The sequence below is a fragment of the Sinohyriopsis cumingii genome, chromosome 13, assembly GCF_028554795.1.
Source record: "Sinohyriopsis cumingii isolate HCF-2022 chromosome 13, ASM2855479v2, whole genome shotgun sequence".
Taxonomy (NCBI): domain Eukaryota; kingdom Metazoa; phylum Mollusca; class Bivalvia; order Unionida; family Unionidae; genus Sinohyriopsis; species Sinohyriopsis cumingii.
Window position 1 is genome coordinate 79,362,570 of NC_142973.1, and position 23,457 is coordinate 79,386,026.

General features: G+C 35.6%; 1 protein-coding gene across 3 annotated transcripts in view; it reads right to left on the bottom strand.

Moving 5' to 3' along the window:
- LOC149785875 (uncharacterized) overlaps nucleotides 1-23,457 on the bottom strand; it is an 81,163-nt gene that overhangs the window by 46,586 nt on the left and 11,120 nt on the right. For all 3 annotated transcript variants that reach the window (XM_089979859.1, XM_089979858.1, XM_089979860.1), the window contains exons 3-7: nucleotides 18,053-18,238; nucleotides 16,520-16,591; nucleotides 11,889-12,020; nucleotides 2,757-3,290; nucleotides 1,403-1,615 (exon numbers count right to left, since the gene is read on the bottom strand). In XM_089979859.1, coding sequence (XP_089835985.1) covers nucleotides 1,403-1,615; nucleotides 2,757-3,290; nucleotides 11,889-12,020; nucleotides 16,520-16,591; nucleotides 18,053-18,238 — 1,137 coding nt within the window. The remainder of the gene's footprint in view (nucleotides 1-1,402; nucleotides 1,616-2,756; nucleotides 3,291-11,888; nucleotides 12,021-16,519; nucleotides 16,592-18,052; nucleotides 18,239-23,457) is intronic.

A 23,457-nucleotide genomic window follows, 5' to 3' on the forward strand; every position in this document is an offset into this window, starting at 1 on the left:
AGCTGCTTAAGCAGTTAAAGCAGATGTTTGAACCTTGCAGCTACCAAGGGTTGCAACATCAAGGGAGGCCCAGACCACCCCCTACACTGTATAGTGAAAATCCTGGCTCTTGCTAAACCTAAAGACTACAAAATGGACAGCCATCTGTCCTCTTAAAATGTGTGCAGGATAAACATGTGGGATGTGTGTCCCAAGAGTTGCTTTGGCCAAACTTATGTGGGTAAGACCTTGCTTAGACACTGTTCCTGAAATATAGATGCTGAAAGAAGACTGATATGCAAAACTCTTTAAGTAGGTAGAGCATGGACTAAGTCTATGCTAATATAATTATCCAAAGAAAATGCACCTTACATGGGTGTTTCACTAAGATTAAATGATAAAAAAGAAGCAGCACTAAGTTTTCAGGACAGAAAAGCAATAATTAAGTCAACCAGCCTTAAAAACAGCAAGGGTTTACTAAAGATTAGCAAAAAAACCCAGCAAATTATGATTGCTTATTATAAGCAAAAATTTAAGAAAGGCTTATCATAAACTAAAATGGGAAAGAATCCCAGTTTGATAACCTAGTATGATAGATGAAGTGAAGAAGTGGTGTGCAACCTGCTTACCACATATAAAAATGTCACAAATCATGATAAAGGCAAGATGAATAAAATGATTATCAGGTGAGTCCATAGACTGCAAAAAACAAGGACAGGGAAAATAAAATAAATTATCTTCACTTTGGTGATTAGAAATTATTATTTTGAATATAAATAAAACAATTTGAAAAAAAATTGACAAGACATGCACTACGTGTAAAGAACAACTGTCTAAAAACTCTCAAGACATCTTAACTAAACAGTGACAAAAATCTATTAGAATACAATCCTAATGTTCACAAAGTAGACAGCACATAAAATGATTAACAATTCACTGGTTGGCCCACAAATCAGTAGCTAATCTTCTTTATATTAATGATGTTGACCATTACAACATGGAGACCAATAATTTAAAGAGGGCCTTCATGCATGCTGATATGTGTGGGGTTCTTCCAGAGATGATCCAATATTCTGGAAGATTCTGGTTCAGCCTAATGGGTGGGGTTCTTCCAGAGATGATCCAATGTTTTGGAAGATTCTGGTTCACCCTAATGGGAGGATGGAATTTTTGTCATTTGGTCGGGTAATTCCTCCCAGAAAAGCACCACCTATGAAATAGCAACAGGTATGGTATTACTCACATTAAAAAGAAGTATCTTATACATATAATTGCATTAACATGGTAACAAAACAGAATTCATAACCATACCTGCCTTATAATAAGAAACATCATACTGAATGACCGTATAATGAATGAGTGCTTTATAAGTATTCTGAAAAATATAGGTATTACTGACATTGTATTTCAGCTGTTTAGATACCTTTTTTTGAGGTATGATATTTCCTGACATGGTTGATGAGGGACTTGATGGTGTTGTAGTCCTTCTTACACACCTCACAGGGGTGTCTGATGTTGCTGTGGGTTGCTTCATGTTCAATAAGGTGGCTCTTGTTGACAGTTTTAAATTGACAGTTTGGATTGGAGCACTTGTAGAACTGGCCAGTGTGCTTTCTCATGTGTGTATAGAGGTTTCCTGTCAAAGACAAAGACAGAAAGTTGAGGAATTTGTTTGCATTGACTATAACAATGTACCATATTGGGAACAGTAAGGTTACTTTGAGGTCAGAGTATTAAAACAAGAACATGCAATACCATTTATTTATATGTGAATGTCTTATTAAATTTCAAATTTCCCACATAGGTGCCTGACATGCTTTCATTAAAAATGACATTTCCTATATATGAATGCAAGTGAGTGTGTGTATGTATGTATGTAATATCAGGGTTCATACAGAATTCTGAATGATAAATTCAAAGACTTTTCCCAAACTTTCAAAGACCACAAACATAGATTTCCAAGACCTATTTTCACTAACATTTTGTGTGTAAGTTATGAATGCAAAATTCTACAATATTGTTTAATGATGAAACAAAACTGAACAGGTCATCAAAAGAAAGAAACCAGGAAAACTCGACTACATCCAAATCTAACAATCATTGACAATTGTAAATGTGACCATGGAAAGAAATCAAAATGTTTGGGTTTATTCCAATTTTCAAAGACTTTTAAAGACGTCAAGGTAATCTGCTCTTTTTTCCCAAACTTTCAAGCCCTTTGAAAATGCTACCTCATTTTTCCCAAACTGTCAAAGACTGTATGAACCCTATGTATGTATGTATGTATGTATTAGCATCTAATGACACATTATTACATTCAGTGAGTATCAGTATGATGCCAAGACAATCAAACCTTTTGGAAAGTTCCTTGTTTATTATAATTAGTATGTAATTCCTGCAGTGTTTGAATGCATTGGCAGTAACTAATATTTCATAAAAATGTATACATATGTTTGAATCAAAGACATGAAAGAAGTAAGTTCATATTCTTAATTGCCTTGTAATATTTGTATTCATATGGTGATTAATTCATTTATGTGAGTCCCAAATTCTTTAGTCTTGTGAAAAAGTACATTTTTGATGATAAAGGCATGCTGACTAGAAAAGTATCCATGTACTTCTATAAAAAGATGATTTGATTGGTCTTTAAATATGGTGCTGATAATTTGATTGGTTTTATAAAATGTTGTTTGTAGCAACCACAAAATCCATAAAAATATGACCAGCATGATCAGATATAATGACCCTGTAAACCTGTATTCCCCATGCAAACTTACCCCTGCAGTTTGATGAGTAAGAACACTTAGGGCACTTGAAGGGTTTGAGTTCTGTGTGTATGAGACAATGAAGTCTCATATGAGACAAAGTTTTAAACACTTTATCACACATATTACACGAGTACAGTGATAATGAGGTAGAACTAATCCTTGCTGACAAAGTGGTGAATGCATTCTCATTCAGGTCCTGTTCAATCACATGGACTCTAAACATGTGATCCACACAACTTAAATCCACATTCAAACTCTGTTCAAATTTAACTTTTTCTTCCTCAGATCTGAAGACAGGAATATCTCCTATTGTGTCTGTTGCTTTCTCTGGTGGAGAGCTATCAATATCTGGATCTGTTTGAACTTCAACCCTGTTGATGTTTTCTGATGTGCCTTTCAAGGTATTACTTTTCTCCTCTTCCTCTGTTGCCATCTTATTATCATCAGTGGGAAGTTCATAGTCCCTGTCTTTCACATCATCATCATACACTTCATCGACCTCCATGGCCTCTCTCTCCATGTCTTTATCACCTTCTTCATCTCCTACAAAATAAAGGAAACTTCAAAGTATTTTCAAATAACTTGGATATAGCATATACACATTAACAATGGCACTATCATCATCACCACTGGAAATGTGACATCTAGATGCTGATAATGACAATACTGTCATCACCACTGGAAATGTGACACCTATGTCTTGTCATTCACTAATGCAGACAAGACAACACTAATATTTATAACTCACAGGAGATAATCTGCAATTACAAATACAATGAATCAAATTCACCTTAGCTGCAATTTGGGAAAATGTTCATTATATACAAAGCATTATAATGAATTTCAAATAATTACTGAGAACTTAATCCTTACTGGTGCATAATACCCAAAATGGCTGAGTGAGGAGTTTCATGTCTTACATCACTGCAGTCTATTAACCATAAAAGTTCAGTTAGGTGTCTCATGTCTTACATCACTGGTCAGTATATATAAAGGTTGAGTTAGGTGTCTCATGTCCTACATCACTGGATAGTAGATATAAAGGTTGAGTTAGGTGTCACGATTCTTACATCACTGGAGTGTATTAACCATACAGGTTGAGTTAGGTGTCTCATGTCTTACATTACAGTAGATATAGAGGTTGAATTAAGTGTTTCATGTCTGACATCACTGGAAAGTAGCCATAAAGGTTGAGCTAGGTGTCTAAAGTCTTACACAAATGGATAGTAGCTATAAGGCCAGTGTTTTCCTTTACGCACATTTGTGCGTCAGGGACACACGCTGCAGAAAATTGATGCACACATTTTGTTACCGTGCATTTTTTTGACGCAAAGGATCTTCATAATATGATCATGATTTATGTAATACCCAATGCATTGGACGATGGATGGCATTGTACATACTTCGAATATAGGCATTGACTGGTTCCCCGCTTTGTTTGCTCCCTGCCCTGCGCTCCTCTGTTCGTATAGCAAGGTGCAACGTAGGGAACATATAAAACAATGAACCAGACTAGCATTGGCAATGTTATGATGGAGTAGCTTCCCCTAATCTCGTGATTTGCATCGAGCTCAGCAAGCTGTTCTAGATATTCAACATCAGGCCATGTTGCACCAGAAAGTGATCGCCAGATTAAAACTTCATGCACTAAAAACATTAGTGAAGAAAGTGAAAGAAGCAGAACACAAAATAGTAACTGTGGATCTAACTTTAATGAAAAATGGAGAAAATTATTCCCTTTACTGGAATATTCATTATGATTACCGGTGTGACTTCTGATCGCGTGATTGCAAAGACTGCAAAAGTGAATAATCCTTTTGTGACAGGATTTTAGAATTTTTAAAAATAGGCCCTCGTTCGCCATAAGATATCTGGAGAACACATTATAACTTAAGACATTATTTCACAACATAGAAATCAGTAAACTTGCAGATTTTGTTGGTTTTTAACTTTTACTGCAATAAAAGAAAGATCTCAAAGTTCAAGTGTAACTTATTAGAAAGAAGATGAATCAGTATCATCCTTGATATTTGGATAACTGTGTTCTAGGACGAAGTACAATGAAACCTATGATAGTACACATTTGATGAAAGGCAGTAAATTAACTCGCATTTGGTTAAAAAGATTTATTTGGCTTTTTGTATTGGCTTATATGTAATGTGCTGGGCTATAATATTGTTGAGGAGACTGTTAAAAGTACGACTTTAAAAGAAAAATGAACTAATAAAATTATTCTTTGAATGGACAATGCATTTGTTTATTAATTGTGCACATTGGTGTATTTGTATGTTTAGAGAAAGAGAGAGAGAGTATGTTGTGCAAGTTGCAACATCCTATTTCAAGCTGAAAAAGTATGAGTCGTATGAAAATTTGTCAGTACATTTTTGACCCCCACATTTTTTATTTGACCCCCAGTTTTGACACCTAGGTTTTTTTTGTACCCTCAATTTTACACCCCTGGGGGATACACTGACTATAAGGTCAAGTTATGCGTCTTGTGTCTTACATCACTGAAGTGTAGTAGCCATAAATAAGTAGCTGGTGTCTGTCTATTAATCATAAAGATTCAGTTAGGTGTATCATGTCTTACATCAATGTAGTGTATTAGCTATACAGGTTGAGTTAGGTGTCAATTGTCTTACATCACTGGATAGAAGCCATAAAGGTCAGGTCAGATGTCACATTTGTTATATCACTGGATAGTAGTCATAGATTATCAAGTTAGGTGTCTCATGTCCTACATCACTCTATAGTAGTCACAAAGGTCAAGTTAGGTGTCTCATTGCCTACCTTACTGGATAGTAGATATAAAGGTTGAGTTAGGTGTCTCATGTCTTACATTACTGGATAGTAGACACAGAACTCAAATTAGGTGTCTCATGTCTGACATCACTGGATAGTAGCTATAAAGGTTGAGTTAGGTGTCTCATGTCTTGCATCACTGGAGTGTAGTAACCATAAAGGTTGAGCTAGGTGTTTCATGTATTACAGAAATGGACAGTAGCCATAAAGGTCGAATTAGGAGTCTTGCGTCCTACATCACTAAAGTGTAGTAGCCATAAATGTTGGGTGTCTCATGTCTTACATCACTGGATAGTAGCCATACATGTTGAGTTAGGTGTCTCATGTCTTATATTGCTGGATAGTAGTCATAAAGGTCAAGCTAGCTGTCTCATGTCTCACATCACTGGTTAGTAACCATAAAGGTTGAGTTAGGTGTCTTGTGTCTTATATCATAGGATAATAACCATCATGGTTGAGTTAGGTGTCTAATGTTTCACATTGCTAGATAGTTACTAACCAAAATGTCTAAGTCAGATGTCTCTTGTCTTACATTGCTGAAGAGTAGTAATGAAAATGGTTGAGTGAGGTGTCTCACATCTTACATCACTGGTGAGTAGTAACCAGTATGGCTGAGTGATGTGTCTCTTGTCTTAACATCACTAGAGGTTAGTAACCAATATGGTTGGGTGAGGTCTCTTGTGTCCTAATGTGCTAAAGAGCAACAACCAAAATGACTGGGTGAGGTGTCTCATGTAAAACACTGCTGAAAAGTACTGTAACAAATATTTTGGAGGGAAGTGACTGTTTATTATAGTTACAATAATTTATCATTTGTAAATTTTTTCTTACTACAACCAGCTGTTCCTAAAGTTGGATCATACCATGAAGTGTTTACATTTACATCAAAACACAGCAGATTTATCTCAGTCAACATATATGTGTGCATTTAGATCTAGATTTATGTACATAAAAAGCCATTATCCCAATATAAGCTACACTGATTAATGCAAAGCACTCAATAACCTCTCTGGCCTGACAGTTTTAAATCTACAGTATTCTTTATCCAGAACCCCTAGTGTTTGGAAAAGCGAGATTCTCGACTTCCATTTCCATATTCATAAAGAAAGCTTTGCAACTGCAAGCATATATTTATAAAATGCTATTTCATTATCAAGTTGTACAAGTACAAAATGTTATGTCTACTAGTGGGTACGTGTAATTAATATTGTAATGATTGCACAGTAAATTGCATTACAATCCAGGATAGTAGTCAATCTGTGGGTACATGTAATTAATATCATACTAAGCACAGTATACTGAATACAGTCCAGTATAATAGCCAACCAGTGGGTACATGTAATTAATATCACACAAAGCACAGTATATTGCGGGGCCCCGAATGGCCGTGTGGTCTAAAGTGCTCTCCGTTACGGATCACTGCCATCTCACCTCTGTCTACGTGGGTTCGAGTCTCGGATTCGGCCAATGTGGGTATGTGAGAAAGCTTGCCAGTAGTTTCTTGTGGGTTGGTGCTTCTTTCCGGGGATTTCCCAAGTTCTTCCTCCACCATTAATACTGGCCGCCATGTATAGCCTATCATGTGCTGAAAAATGGTGTTAAACACTACAACAACAACAACAGTATATTGCATTATAATGCAGAATAATAGCCAACCAGTGGGTACATGTAATTAATATCATACTAAGCACAGTAAATTGCATTACAATCCAGAATAATAGCCAGCCAGTGGGTACATGTAATTAATATCACACTAAGCACAGTATACTGCATTATAATGCAAAATAATAGCCAATCAGTGGGTACATGTAATTAATATCACACTAAGTACAGTATACTGCATTATAATGCAAAATAATAGCCAATCAGTGGGTACATGTAATTAATATCACACTAAGTACAGTATACTGCATTATAATGCAGAATAATAGCCAATCAATGGGTACATGTAATTAATATCACACTAAGTACAGTATACTGCATTATAATGCAAAATAATAGCCAATCAGTGGGTACATGTAATTAATATCACACTAAGTACAGTATACTGCATTATAATGCAGAATAATAGCCAATCAATGGGTACATGTAATTAATATCATAATGATTGCAGTTTATTGCAATACAGTCCTGTATAATAGTGAATCAGTGGGTACATGTAATTAATATCACACTAAGCGCAGTATATTGCGATACAATCCAGAATAATAGACGATCAGTGGGTACATGTAATTAATATCATAATGATTGCACAGTATACTGCATTACAATCCAGAGTAATAGCCAATCAGTGGGTACATGTAATTAATATCATACTAAGCAAAGTATACTGCATTAGACTCAAGAATAATAGCCAATCAATGGGTACATGTAATTAATATCATACTAAGCACATTATATTGCATTATAGTTCAGAATAATAGCCAATCAGTGGGTACATGTAATGAATACCATACCAAGCATAGTATATTGCATTACAATCCTGAATAATAGACAATCAGTGGGTACATGTAATTAATATCATAATGATTGCACAGTATACTGCATTACAATCAAGAATAATAGACAATCAGTGGGTACATTTAATTATATCATACTAAACACAGTATACTGCATTACAATCAAGAATAATAGCCAATCAGTGGGTACATGTAATTAATATCACACTAAGCACATTATATTGCATTATAGTTCAGAATAATAGCCAATAAGGGTGCACCTTGATTTTCCTGGTGCCAAATTGTTTTCAAGATTTTGTACAGTTGGTGTCTTTTTATATCTGCAGTGTTTTTTAATGAAGGCATGTGAATTTAATATAAACAATACCAAATTATTATGTCTTTTGATTGTTGGGCATTTGGTATTAGGTCCTTCCTTTACACACTGTACATCAGGTAATATCATGAATCACTCCATCCCCACCCAACTCTGCTCCCAACAACACCTTCTTCAGCTAAAATACCATTAATCTGGCAAAAGCTAAAGCTTCTGAAAACACCATTTCTTTTATGAAATAAATTTGATGTGTCTTATTACTTAAAATCACCCCCAACTCATCTGAATAGTGGATCAACAGTGTGAGTATGATGCCATCCATTTGGATAAAGGATTAACAGTGTGAGTATGATGCCATTCATTTGTATAAAGAATTAACAGTGTGACTATATACCATCCATTTGTATAAAGGATTAACAGTGTGACTATGATGCCATCCATTTGTATAAAGGATTAAGTGTGACTATATGCCATCCATTTGTTTAAAGGATTAACAGTGTGACTATGATGCCATCCATTTGTATAAAGGATTAACAGTGTGACTATATGCCATCCATTTGTTTAAAGGATTAACAGTGTGACTATGATGCCATCCATTTTTATAAAGGATTAACAGTGTGACTATGATGCCATCCATTTGTTTAAAGGATTAACAGTGTGACTATATGCCATCCATTTGTTTAAAGGATTAACAGTGTGACTATGATGCCATCCATTTTTATAAAGGATTAACAGTGTGACTATGATGCCATCCATTTGTATAAAGGATTAACAGTGACTATGATGCCATTCATTTGTATAAAGGATTAACAGTGTGACTATGATGCCATTCATTTGTATAAAGGATTAATAATGTGAGTATGATGCCATCCACGTGTATAAAGGATTAACATTGTGACTATGATGAAATCCATTTGTATAAAGGTTTAACAGTGTGAGTATGATGCCATCCATTTGTATAAAGGATTAACAGTTTGACTATGATGCCATCCATTTATATAAAGGATTAACATTGTGACTATGATGAATCCATTTGTATAAAGGTTTAACAGTGTGACTATGATGCCATCCATTTGTATAAAGGATTAACAGTGACTATGATGCCATTCATTCGTATAAAGGATTAATAGTGTGACTATGATGGCATCCAGTTGTATAATGGTTTAACAGTGTGACTATGATGACATCCATTTGTATAAAGGATTAACAGTGTGACTACGATGACATCCATTTGTATAAAGGATTAACAGTGTGACTATAATGCCATTCATTTCCATAGAGGATTAACAGTGTGACTATGATGCCATCCATTTGTACAAAGAACTAACAGTGTGAATATGATGGCATCCAGTTGTATAAAGGATTAACAGTGTGACTATGATGATATCCATTTGTATAAAGGTTTAACAGTGTGACTATGATGACATCCATTTGTATAAAGGATTAACAGTGTGACTATAATGCCATTCATTTCCATAAAGGATTAACAGTGTGACTATGATGCCATCCATTTGTATAAAGAACTAACAGTGTGACTATGATGCCATCCATTTGTATAAAGGATTAACAGTGTGACTATGATGACATCCATTTGTATAAAGGATTAACAGTGTGACTATAATGCCATTTATTTCCATAAAGGATTAACAGTGTGACTATGATGCCATCCATTTTTATAAAGGATTAACAGTGTGACTATGATGCCATTTATTTGTATAAAGGATTAACAGTGTGACTATGATGCCATCCATTTGTATAAAGGATTAACAGTGTGACTATGATGCCATTCATTTGTATAAAGGATTAACAGTGTGACTATGATGACATCTATTTGTATAAAGGATTAACAGTGTGACTATAATGCCATCCATTTGTATAAAGGATTAACAGTGTGACTATGATGCCATTAATTTCCATAAAGGATTAAGAGTGTGAATATGAAGTCCGCTCCTACTCTGGTTTTACTGTTGTGTGTTTCACATGTGGGTTAAAATATTTATACGGGCAACAGGAAAATACCCTGCCATAGTTTCACTCTTGCGAACATGTTATACAGTGATCCAATTCTGATCACTCATTGGGAATAAAATTGCATTTATGACGTTCTCAAGTCTTCTGAAGTAAAATCAGACATTTTATAACAGTATATTATACCGAAAGATCCTGACAATGTAACCGACTTATACCTTATCATTCATCCAGTTCTCCTCAGGGTCTCTATTCATTTCTTTTTAAGTATGAATCAGTCCATTTATTTGCAGCTGTATGCAATTATCTAATTCATTCTTACTTATTGTAACCACTGCTTATTTTATTAATATAAATGAAAATTATTTGCATGCCCTATTGTACTTATAGATGCTGAATATCTTTCCCAATCTCAATAAAAATATTTAATAAATTAAAGTACCCTTGGCAGACCTACTTTGTTTTTTTAAGACACAAGTTTTAGTGCTGAATCAGCAGTGATGAAAATATACACCGATTTACAGTTTTTAGTAAGACTTTAAACTAAATATATATCAAGAGACCTGACATACAACTGGTCTGATTTCAAGCCTCTGTCAATTCAACCCATACCTTATGCTACACGCATCAAGGCCAGCTGCAAAACAACTTTGGAAGACCTTGTACTGAATGTTTAGTTATTATAAAGGACATGTCTCATCAAAAGTTTGTCATGTTTATTTTTCAATCCCTTGTGTGATAAGTATGTTAAAATGCTAAACTATTCTGTAGGTTTACAACTGCATAACCTTTAATAAAAGCATTCGGCTCCAGATTTGTCATGTTTATTTCTTATTTCCTTGTTTTATAATCATCTTAAAATACTAAACAACTCAGCAAGTTCTAGGTGAACACTGAACAAGTAAGGCCATCTCCAGAGTACACTCAATTTGAAATGATGCTTATAAAATATTGATAATGTTTGAAAGGCTGCAAATAAAAATGACATTTTACCATATTGATAATGTTTGAAAGGCTGTAAATAAAAATGATGTTTTACCATATTGATACTGTTTGAAAGGCTGCAAATAAAAATGACGTTTTACCATACTGATACTGTTTGAAAGGCTGCAAATAAAAATGACGTTTTACCATACTGATACTGTTTGAAAGGCTGCAAATAAAAATGACATTTGACCATACTGATACTGTTTGAAAGGCTGCAAATAAAAATGATGTTTTACCATACTGATACTGTTTGAAAGGCTGCAAATAAAAATGACATTTGACCATACTGATACTGTTTGAAAGGCTGCAAATAAAAATGACGTTTTACCATATTGATACTGTTTGAAAGGCTATAACTGAAATCAATATGAAATGATGCTTATAAAATATTGATATTGTGTTGTGATAATTTCCAAATTTGGGTAAGATTTCTCATATTGTAATGTCATGTTAATGCAGTTGAGGAAAAAGGTCCAATATATATATAACTTTTAACTGTTAAAGTGATATTTTTCATTAAGTTTACATTTTATTGTTAGCATATGAGGTATCCTTGAAAATATATGCTTAATAAAGACAACATAGTTTCTGTTTTACAGACACACTGACCTGAGTCAATTCTGACATCTTTCTGAGAAATATCAACGAAGTCCGAGCTTGCCAGACATTTGTGTGTGGTGAAAAATCTCTCTCTGTTGAAAGATCTCTTGCAGCGAACACATATGAGTTTCCCATCTTTTCCTACAATTAAAATGAAGTGAAAATCAAATCATTATGTAGCATTATTAATATGGGGTTTCATAATCCCATTTTTGTTACATATTGTGTGCTTTACATTAGTACAATCATGAAAATAATGGGTTTCATGCTCCCATTTTGCATACATTGTGTGCTTCACATTAGTACAATCATGAATAATGGGTTTCCCATTTTGCATACATTACGTGCTTCACATTACATATCATTAATGTCATGCTAGGTGAGTTTTAAATTTTATTAAAGTTGAAAAACATTAAAAACATTTTTATCGTATAATACATACTGGATCTGGCATTTATCAGCTAACAAAAACAATTAGAAAACTCCCTGAACAAAATCCATAGTTTGCTTCTAAATGAAATACATTTCATAAATACAAAGCAATCAGCTTTGTAAGACACTCTATAATTTGACTTGGAAGCTAGATCTTGAAGATATGTAAATATTAAAATAAATATAGCATCCAGGATCTGTACTTATGCATGAAATTTATTTATAAAATATATAAATGATTCCAAGATCTGTGTGACCGCTCTGGTTGCTTTGTGGTCAGAGCGTCCACCTCGGATGTAGGAGGTTGTGGGTTTGAACCCTGGCCAAATAACAAAAACTTATAAAAACAGTAGTAACACCTGCCTCACTTGGCACTCAGCATTAAAAGATTAGTGTTAGGACTGGTCGGCCTGGTACCAGGATAGTGTCACTGGGTGGTACATGGTGCTACATGTCTGCAGCATGATGCCCCAGTGCTAGACATCACTATACACTACCACAACGCAGACATCATAGTGATATGACTGAATTTTTTTTAAAGCTACATTCATCCAAATGTCACACAGACACACAACGATATGTGCTTTTACATATGTATTTAAAAAATGTATGAATGGTATCCAAGATCTGTACTTATGCATGATATGTATTTAAAAAATGTATAAATGGTATCCATGATCTGTACTTATGAATATGTACTTAAAAATGTACAAATGATATCCATGATCTGTGCTTATGTATGATACATATTTAAATCTATAAATGGTATCCAAGATCTGTACTTATGCATGATATGTACTTAAAAATGTACAAATGGTATCCATGATCTGTACTTATGAATAATATGTACTTAAAAATGTACAAATGGTATCCATGATCTGTGCTTATGCATGATACATATTTAAATCTATAAATGGTATCCAAGATCTGTACTTATGCATGATATGTACTTAAAAATGTACAAATGGTATCCATGATCTGTGCTTATGCATATGTATTTAAATTATGTACAAATGATTTCACTGATATGTGCTATGCATGACATCTATTTAAATTATTGGAACTGTGGGGGCTCTGTGGTTAGCATGCTGGACATGCAACCAGAAGAATGCAGGTATGAATCCCACCCAAGGTGGCTATCATAGTGTGTCTCCAGGACAAGTACTCTACTCTCATTGCCTTGATACAGATTTCATGTGTTTATGTGAAGAAAAACATCCAACAAAGAAACAAAACAAACCAGTGTGTTCATTACATACATTTATTAAAATGGTATTTCAATGCATTGGGTCAAAGACTACTGTTGAGGAAAATATGTAAAAAGACAAGATTCTAGAATTGCTACACAAAGGAAATCTAGTATGTTTTGTAACAAGAATTTAGGAGTTGGATAATATTAGAATTAGTAAGTTAACAAAATAATTATATAAATCATAATTACACGTTATTAATTCACACCAACATTTGGATATACAAGATATATGCATATGTTTTATAATTTTATTGTGTATATAATTGTGCTTATTAACAACTTCAGAATATACTATGATATGTTTTCCTTAACTTATCCATTATGAACAAGCCTGAAAAAGTAATAAATTATATATGTATATTGTCTAATTAGTAACTACTCTAAGTTGGTTTTCATCTTTGGCTATTGTCTAATTAGGACTTACAATGAGTTGGTATTCATCTGTACATTATCTAATTAGTACTTACAATGAGAGGGCCCCCAAGTGGCCGAGTGGTCTAAAGCGATGTCCGTTACGGATCACTGCCATCTCACCTTTGTCTGTGTAGGTTCAAGTCTCTGATTCAGCCAATGTGGGTATGTGAGAAAGCTTGCCAGTAGCTTCTCGTGGGTAGGTGGTTCTTACCGGGGTTTTCCCGGGTTCTTCCTCCACCATTAATACTGGCCGCCATGTATAGTCTATCATGTGTTGAAAAATGGCGTTAAACCCTACAACAACAACTTACAATGAGCTGGTATTCCCCTATGTGTATTATCTAATTAGTACTTACAATGAGTTGGTATTCATCTATGTGTATTATCTAATTAGTACTTACAACCAGTTGGTATTTGCCTATGTGTATCATCTAATTAGTACTTACCATGAGTTGGTATTCATCTATGTGTATTGACTAATTAGAACTTACTATGAGTTGGTATTCATCTATGTGTATTATCTAATTAGTACTTACAACCAGTTGGTATTTGCCTATGTGTATCATCTAATTAGTACTTACTATGAGTTGGTATTCATCTATGTGCATTATTTAATTAGTACTTACAATGAGTTGGTATTCACCTATTTGTATTGTCTAATTAGGACTTACTATCAGTTGGTATTCATCTATGTGTATTTTCTAATTAGTACTTACAATGAGCTGGTATTCACCTATGTGTATTGTCTAATTAGTACTTACAATGACCAGGTATTCATATGTGTATTGTCTAATTGGCTTAATCAGCCAATCATGTACTTAGAGAAACCAAACCAATTAGTGATGTCATGGTCATCTTTGAACTTGAAGGACGATCATCACAGTCTACCTAGTACTTACAAGAGTTGATAGTACTTATCTGTATATGGTACAATTCGTATTCACCTTTAGCTGATAGTATTCATTTGGGCATTTTTTAATTAGTGCCTATGAGCTGACGGTATTCATTTGTGTTTATTATCCAATCAGTACTTAATATGAGTTGACAGATTCATCTGTGTGTATTGGGTCACAATTGCACCATGAAATTAGCTGGGAAAGCATAAACTCTCGCCACTACAAACATAAAACTGTTTCAATTATTTAAAATTTACCACGGACTAGCTCCCACATATCTTCAAGACCTGATCTGACTGTTATTTAGAAAACAGAAGACCTATCCATTTGATCCTCGAATGATCTTTGACCCCCAGTGTGCAGAACAACCTTGTTCTACTATTCATTCATACCTTCTACAATTTTAGCATGTAAATTGTTACCCGTTGAAGTGAAAAACAACCATTCAATACATGATTTTAAAGCCTACTTGAATCACGATAAAGAAACCACTCCATGCTACTACTGCACTGGCAATAGAATGTCACAGATTATGCATGCTAGGCTAAGAACAAATTGCAGTAATTTAAATAATGACTTGCATACAAATCATGTATTTAATAATAAATATTGCTCCAGCAGTGAAATTGAAAATGCAAAACACATTTTTCTAGACTGTTTCATATATTCAATTATTAGAGATCAAATCCTGTACACACTCCCTTTTGCTTTTACAACTGACACATTATTATTTGGCAACCCAATGTTAACTGCAGAAAAGAACACACAAATATTTTCTAACTGTGAAAAATTATATTAGGATGACTAAGAGATTTCTGAATAACATTTAATTTGTTTTCATTCATTGTTATGCTTTTTATGTAAGTGTAGGCATATTTTCTGTAAAACCACTGGTACCAGCATCAAGATCTTTGGTGTTATTTCTTTCTTGTTGGGGAGACAGTGTTATGGTTTTTACTGAATCCCACAAATCATATTTTTCTAATTACATTTGACAGAGTTTCTCAAATAAATATGGTTTAAACTAAACTAATTGATTTATTTCTTAAAGTGTTGCCACCAGTAGGCACTACTGACATTTTAACTGATTCCATCATATACTGCTATTTAGCGTACTGAGAATTCGTAATAACATTTTTCCAACAGACTTTTATTAAAAGATATGAATTTCACAATTTGAATAAAAATTCTAACCAGTGTTTTCAAGTTTAAAATTAACAATTTTGATTTTGATTCCATATGCATTCAGCAAATAAGGACCTATTTGGGTGGTGGTGGTATTTTGTATAAGAAACAATGGGATCTGCACCTACCAGTGTTACAAGTCTTACTGGTCTGTGAGTTATCCAGGTGCACTAATATAAGGAAGTGGTGTACTTTTTATATGACATCACAAAAGTTTTACTCATACCAACATTTTACCATGAAAATTCTTAAAATAATTTTTTAATACCACAATTCTTGTTTCCAATAGGTGTACTGAAGTAGGAGTTAAATCTGGACAGGCAAGATTGACAGGTGAAGCATGCAAATAGCAATATACAGACGAATAGACTGATCTGCAGACAGATGACAAAATGAATCAAATATTCTGCCTGCTTCCTAAATTACAGATAAAAACATATATGGGCGGTGAAGATGTTTACCTTTTTCTGGTGGCAGTGGTTCAAACTTTGTTGCAATTTCTTCAGTTTTCTTGGCACGGCCTCTTTTTCTTCCTGTAATTTGAGAACAATGAAGTACGCAAATCTCATGCCAATTCAGAATTATAAGTATTAACAGAATGATTGAGACCTTCAAAATGTCCAATAATATCACAGGAATGAAATCTCAATCATAACAATGTTAAAGCTTACATTTTTCAAAATGTTTTCAAAAGAGGAGAGTATTTTTTTAACAGTCCATTTGCATGGAACTGCAGATGTATTTTTGAAAAGTTTTCATGTGGAAAACATATAACAATAACCTACAGGAAATAATTAGCTTGAATGCTTTGAATGCAAAGACTGATTGATGCACGATGCTCAGGTCCTGTCATATTAAGAGGGTCAAAGATTTTGGCTTTTCTAATTTCTATGCACTAATTTCACAAATAATTTTGCAACATGTTCATTTTAAACGAATTTTGTTAGCAGTCTGGAGTTGTCATTACATCTGCATATTGTAGGATAACTGACAAAAAGCAAATTTAAAGTAGAGTATGTGTGCTTTTATCAATTTCATGTCCCAATCAACTAACAGCTACTCCTTTTCTATTTAATGTTCAAAATCAACTGACAGCTATTCCTTATCTATTCAATGTCCCAAATCAGTTGGCAGCTACACCTTTTCTATTCAATGTCCCAAGTCAACTACAGCTACACCTTTTCTATTCAATGTCCCAAATCAACTGACAGCTACACCTTTTCTTTTCAATGTCCCAAATCAACTGACAGCTACTCCTTTTCTATTCAATGTCCCAAATCAACTGACAGCTACTCCTTTTCTATTCAATGTCCCAAATCAACTGACAGCTACTCCTTTTCTATTCAATGTCCAAAATCAACTGACAGCTACTCCTTTTCTATTCAATGTCCCAAATCAACTGACAGCTACTCCTTTTCTATTTAATGTCCCAAATCAACTGACAGCTATTCCTTTTCTATTCAACATCCCAAATCAACTGACAGCTACTCCTTTTCTATTCAATGTCCCAAATCAACTGACAGCTATTCCTTTTCTATTCAATGTCTCAAATCAACTGACAGCTATTCCTTTTCTATTCAACATCCCAAATCAACTGACAGCTACTCCTTTTCTATTCAATGTCCCAAATCAACTGACAGCTATTCCTTTTCTATTCAATGTCTCAAATCAACTGACAGCTATTCCTTTTCTATTCAACATCCCAAATCAACTGACAGCTACTCCTTTTCTATTCAATGTCCCAAATCAACTGACAGCTATTCCTTTTCTATTCAATGTCTCAAATCAACCGACAGCTACTCCTTTTCTATTCAAAATCCCAATCAACTGACAGCTACTCCTTTTCTATTCAATGTCCCAAATCAACTGACAGCTACTCCTTTTCCATTCAACATCCCAAATCAACTGACAGCTACTCCTTTTCTATTCAACATCCCAAATCAACTGACATATTCATTTAACTGGACTAATAAGAGTCAGATATGTTTACATACTGGGCCTGAACTGTGCTGCCTCTGTCTGGGTGCTCCCGGTGTTTGTCTGACTTATCGGCAGATCAGCAAAGTGAAGGTCTTTGATATCCTGCAAGATGATAACAGTCTGTGGCTGATCTCCACCTAAATCTGCATCCAGCAAGGCACTAGGTAGCAGGCCTTCTGCATCATTTATAACAGCTCCATCTAGAAGATACACATACCATGACAACAATATATATATTCTAGAATTTTCTTTGACCCATTGTTGGACTCAGTATAGGTAATACAAAATAAAAATATAACATGATTTATTTAAATTCATGCAAAATGTTATAATCTCCCCAGTTTTTGATAGGTACATAACACTGAAGTACTGAAGACAATTTAAAAAAAAAAACTAACCATTTAGTTTTATTAAATGCAAGTTTCTCATTTCTGGATAAGTATCATCAAAGAAATATTTAAAACAAAAAAATTGTTTTCTTTTTCAAATATGTAACCTGATCATAATACATCAGGAGAAGATAGCCTGCTGTTGATATAGGTTCCACCTGGTCAAACGGAGGCTGAAAGATCCCTATGGTAAAAGCTAGATAAGGTCATCTTTGTCCTCCATCCTATAACTTAAGTGATGTCAGTTAGGATGCAGTCACACTCAAATGCTATCTTAGTGGTGACTATCCTAATCTTGCAAGCCAATATACATACAAATTTAATCTTGTCCTGGGTTTGTTCCCTGCAGACTGAGGGGATAACCAATCACATCCAGGATGACAGAGCCAACCCATCTTTCCTTAACTGGCAAGAACAAGCAAGATCTCCATTTGGCTCAGTTTACTTTAGGTACCACTTCTGAATCCTGATTGGGTCCTGTAGTTGGGACAAAGGGTGACAAGAAGACAGTGATTTGATGATGACGATGATGATAAATGATTGATTCCCCATTTTCAGGAGTCTCTTCTTGACAATAAAAGTTGGGATCATCGGGAGATCAACTGAACTGCAGATAATCTGGGTCAACCAAAAAGTAATGTATCTCACTCATTCTGCCTGCTGTTCCCAGAATGACAAGGAAATAGGTTTTAAAAGCAAGATGAGTTATGTAGGTTTGAGTAATTCAAAGGGCATCTTATTTAACCACATCAAATAAAACCATGGAGATTCCATTCTGGACAAAGGGCAAAGAATTCAGTCCAGATAAAATCAAAGTTTGCAAGAATGTCAGAGAAGTCTTTGTTCAGCTACATATCATCCCTATCAATGATCTTTGAACATATCTGAAATTGTTGTTGTTGTTGTAGGGTTTAATGCCATTTAACAGCACACGATAGGCTATACATGGCGGCCAGTATTAATGGTGGAGGAAGAACCCGGGAAAACCCCGGAAAGAACCACCGACCCACAAGAAGCTACTGGCAAGTTTTTTCACATACCCACATTGGCTGAATCCGAGACTCGAACCCACGCAGTATCTAAAATTGTGGAATGGTAACCTGCAATTGTGATGAGAACTGTCTTCTTGAACAACCATATTAGTTAGTTATCTGTGGTACTCAGGATTCCAAGTAGAGATGTTTCTGCTTCACCTGTATTTCCCTTCATAGGCTTTCAAAGTAGTACATCTTCTTATTGGAGTTATTCTGTCCACCAATATTTCTAAGAAGCATTTCTTTCTGATGGCTTGCTTGATATGAACAAAACATTCAGGATCAACATCTCCATATTCTTATGTAAACCTGCATTTGTGGTTCTTTGAAAAGGTGGAGAAAAGGCAGGATCTTTTGGGAACCACGACTGCCAAGTTCAATAGGTCACTGACCCAAGATTTTCCCCACTTGAAGAGATTAATTAAAAATAGATGGTACTCTGATTCCCTTGCAAGACTCTGGATCTGGGCTTGAGGGAAATAAGCATGCATAAAGACCATTCCAATTCAGGAAGCGTCAACTGTCCCGGAATTGTGATTGAACAGATGAAGGTCATGAGCTTTCCATTCCACCTTGACATATAAAATTACAACACCATTCCCTCACAGCATTTCCGGCCTAGACTGAAAGGTAATAAATATGGCTTTCATCTCCATTAGACTGATCTGTAATGAACATTCCTGAATGAGCTAAGCACGGTTCATTGGAAAGAGTGCAGGTGGTGGGTACTGTTTCCAGTCATGCTGCCAGCTGTGCTGATTGTAGGGACTGGCAGTTGATCCATCAGTGAAAAACTTGCTGTGAACCAGGGGAGGTCTAAGAGGCAAAGAGATTCCAAAATTGAATGTGAACTTTTCAAGTGAAGCATTAAACAACCATAGTTTCCAGATCACTGAAGAGTTGGGATTAAATTAAATAGGATTTGTACCCATTTGAGATAGAACTGGAGACAAAGCATGCATGAAACAAAGGATTTTGTTATCTGCTACAAATTGATGCTAATCATGTCCTTTTGACATAATGCCTCCCTCTCCGATGGTAATGGGGACCAGTTTTACAGAATCCATGTGAAAGAACCACAACAATTAAAAGCTGGAGCAAGATTATGGTAAAGTTGTGTTGTGTAGGAACTAAATCAATTTTTATGTGAGGAGACTATATTGTAGTGACAACCAGGGGCACTGTGGCATGGGTGTCTTGCATTCTATGGTGAACGGTAACCCCCACCCCCACATCCTTTGGGATATTAGAAAAAGAGCAAAATAGGCATTTCATAGTTTTCAGTAAATATATCAAAGTTGTAATTTTTTCTAAAACATATTGCTGCAAAGAGAGCTGGGTGGAAGTTGTGCCCCTCTCTGGTGTGTTTTATGGCCTCCACTATCTGGCTTGAAAACAAGTCGCTGCAAGATAGAGGGTGCAATCTGATGATGGCCTTGTGCTGGTCTTTAAGCAACATGGATAGAATGAATCTCTAACTACAAGCAAGAACTTAATAGACACTGATATAGCACTACAGAGTCAGCATTGAGTTGCCCTCCTAAGTATAAAAGCCCTAGAGGAGACTGACACCCAGACATGAAAAGGTCTTGGTTATGTTCACAGGTGTTGCAAAATCCCTAAAAATGCACTTGCCCACTCATGCAAAATATTCAAATTTTGTAACTGTCCCAAAAATACTCTTTCTCAACCAGCTGTATTAGAAATATAAAAGTTAACAATGTTAAAGACCTAAATTTGGTCACGTGAAAGGTTGGTTTCTAGAACCTATATGTGACCCATCTAACACAAGTAGTAAATACGAGACCAGTCTATTCTCCCTCTGTTAAGCATCTATTAGTATGGATGGACAAGACAAAACACTTGTATGAGCACTGTCCAAATGGGAAAGAAACTTCTGGCAGAAATCATGGACCAATGAACAAAGTCAGTAATATTCTTGGTAGAACAGCATTTTACTAAAGAGAAAGCGAATTTTTAAGTAAATTGTGTTTCTCTGAGAATACTTACCCAATCACATTAATGTTAGGGATATAAGCCTGCTACCTTGTGAATCCAACCAAACTAAAGTATGAAAAACACCTTTACTTTTTATCTTGTATAGACAAAGGGCAATAACTCTTGCCTATGACGATGCAATTACAGACATCAGGCCTGATATTACCTATTTTCCCCTAGCTTGCTACCACGCCATTACTGATTCATGAAGTGTTGCTCCAATTTTAGTCTGCTCAGTGGGCATAATTACTCTTGTATGTCCAAGCAAAGCATTTGGGCCTGCAAGTCCAGGCGCATGGTTTTTTTAACTGGATCCATTTCATAATAGAGCCTCACCATCACCGTCAGTCCAACCATCCCAGCATGGGGACTTTTTTTTATAAAACTGTCTGGCGAACTAGAATTCATGGGGACCTTAGTGACAAATCTGTCCGTTGAGTTGTACTGTCAGCGACATACCCTTACTATGACAGATTTCAGTGAGAAATTTGTCCAGCCATGCCCTTGGAGCAGCCAGCACCAGTGATGGCAGTACCACCTTCATTACTGCCAGCATCCAGACTGACCGCTCTGATGGCCTAGTGGTTAGAGCATCCGCCTTGGAAGCCAGAGGTAATGGGTTCAATCCCAGGCCGAGTCATACCAAAGACTTACAAAAATGGTACTAACAGCTGCCTCGCCAGGCGCTCAGCATTAAGATGTTAGTGTTAGGACTGGTCGGCCTGGTGTCAGGATAATGTGACTGGCTGGGACATCATGCTACATGTCTGCAGTATGATGCCCCATTGCTAGACATCACTAAATTGTTAAAGCTACGTTAAAAATCCTAATCACACACACACATGCATCCAGGCCGAACAAATGCCAGGCAAAACAGCTGGCCATTCTGGCAGTGCTCAAACTCCATTTGGTCACTGGTTATTAACATTGGAGAGTTTGTGATTTCTTCAAAGAGGATGGAATTGAGTCATCGATGACACCTGGTATGGTTTATTCAGGGCTGAAAGCAGAACCAGTTCATGACTCAACTTACAGTAAGTGTGATGAAGCTCTGATAAAGCAGCCATACTCAGATCTGACCACGGAACAGATTAAACTTAGCTTTAAAGCTGCATTGAGGAAATGTATAGGTTGTTGTCAACTTCAGAATGCTCTCCACCTCCTGCTGCTACTCAAGACTAAATAGTTAAAGCATATTTGACGAGGAAGAGGAGCTGCTGTGCCTTTGGTGCCTTCCTCAATCAGCTAAAATGAAGGAGATTAATGACCAGCTGTTGTGTAGAATTGGTGACCTGGGGAATTCTAAGGCTTTCTTTTCAAGAAGCCATGTATCAGCAACATTCTCATTTCACTTGTATAAAACTCACTCAGACGCCTTCATTACTGATCTCCCAGCCGTTGACAAAAATCTAGCAGCAGTTCACATTTCTGCACCACTGTTTTATAAAGTAGACAAAAATGTGTTCCACGATACACCAAAGCTAGTCCAGAATGCAGCAGCCATGTCTTCTATGTTAGATTTGGCTTCAATGACAATTTTCAGACTCATGCAGAAATCCGGCAATGAAAATGCTTGGGAGGTGATGGCCAGGATCGCTCGAGTCATTAAACGGGCAGCTCATCATTTCAATGTTTTGACTGCTTAGGCCAACTTAGACCTGATATGACATGGCGCATGTCAGCAGTCATGTCGCTCAATCATCACTGAACCATTTGGGTCACCATTATTCTTCAGAGGAGAAACTGAAGAAGTTCTAAGGCAGGCAGCTTCACAGATGTACTGGCAGATTGGAAGGATGCCTTTCTACAACAGGAGATATGGTTACTTCCTGAAAAACAAGTGGTGAAGATTGTGCAAAAACCACAATAGTTCAGGGTTTTTTTCTAGGATGTTTCTTATTTGGAATTTGAATGGCAAGTTGAAGATGATCATTGACAAGACTTGCCTCAACCAATACATTCAACACCGAAATTCAAGACGGAAATGGCAAGATCAAT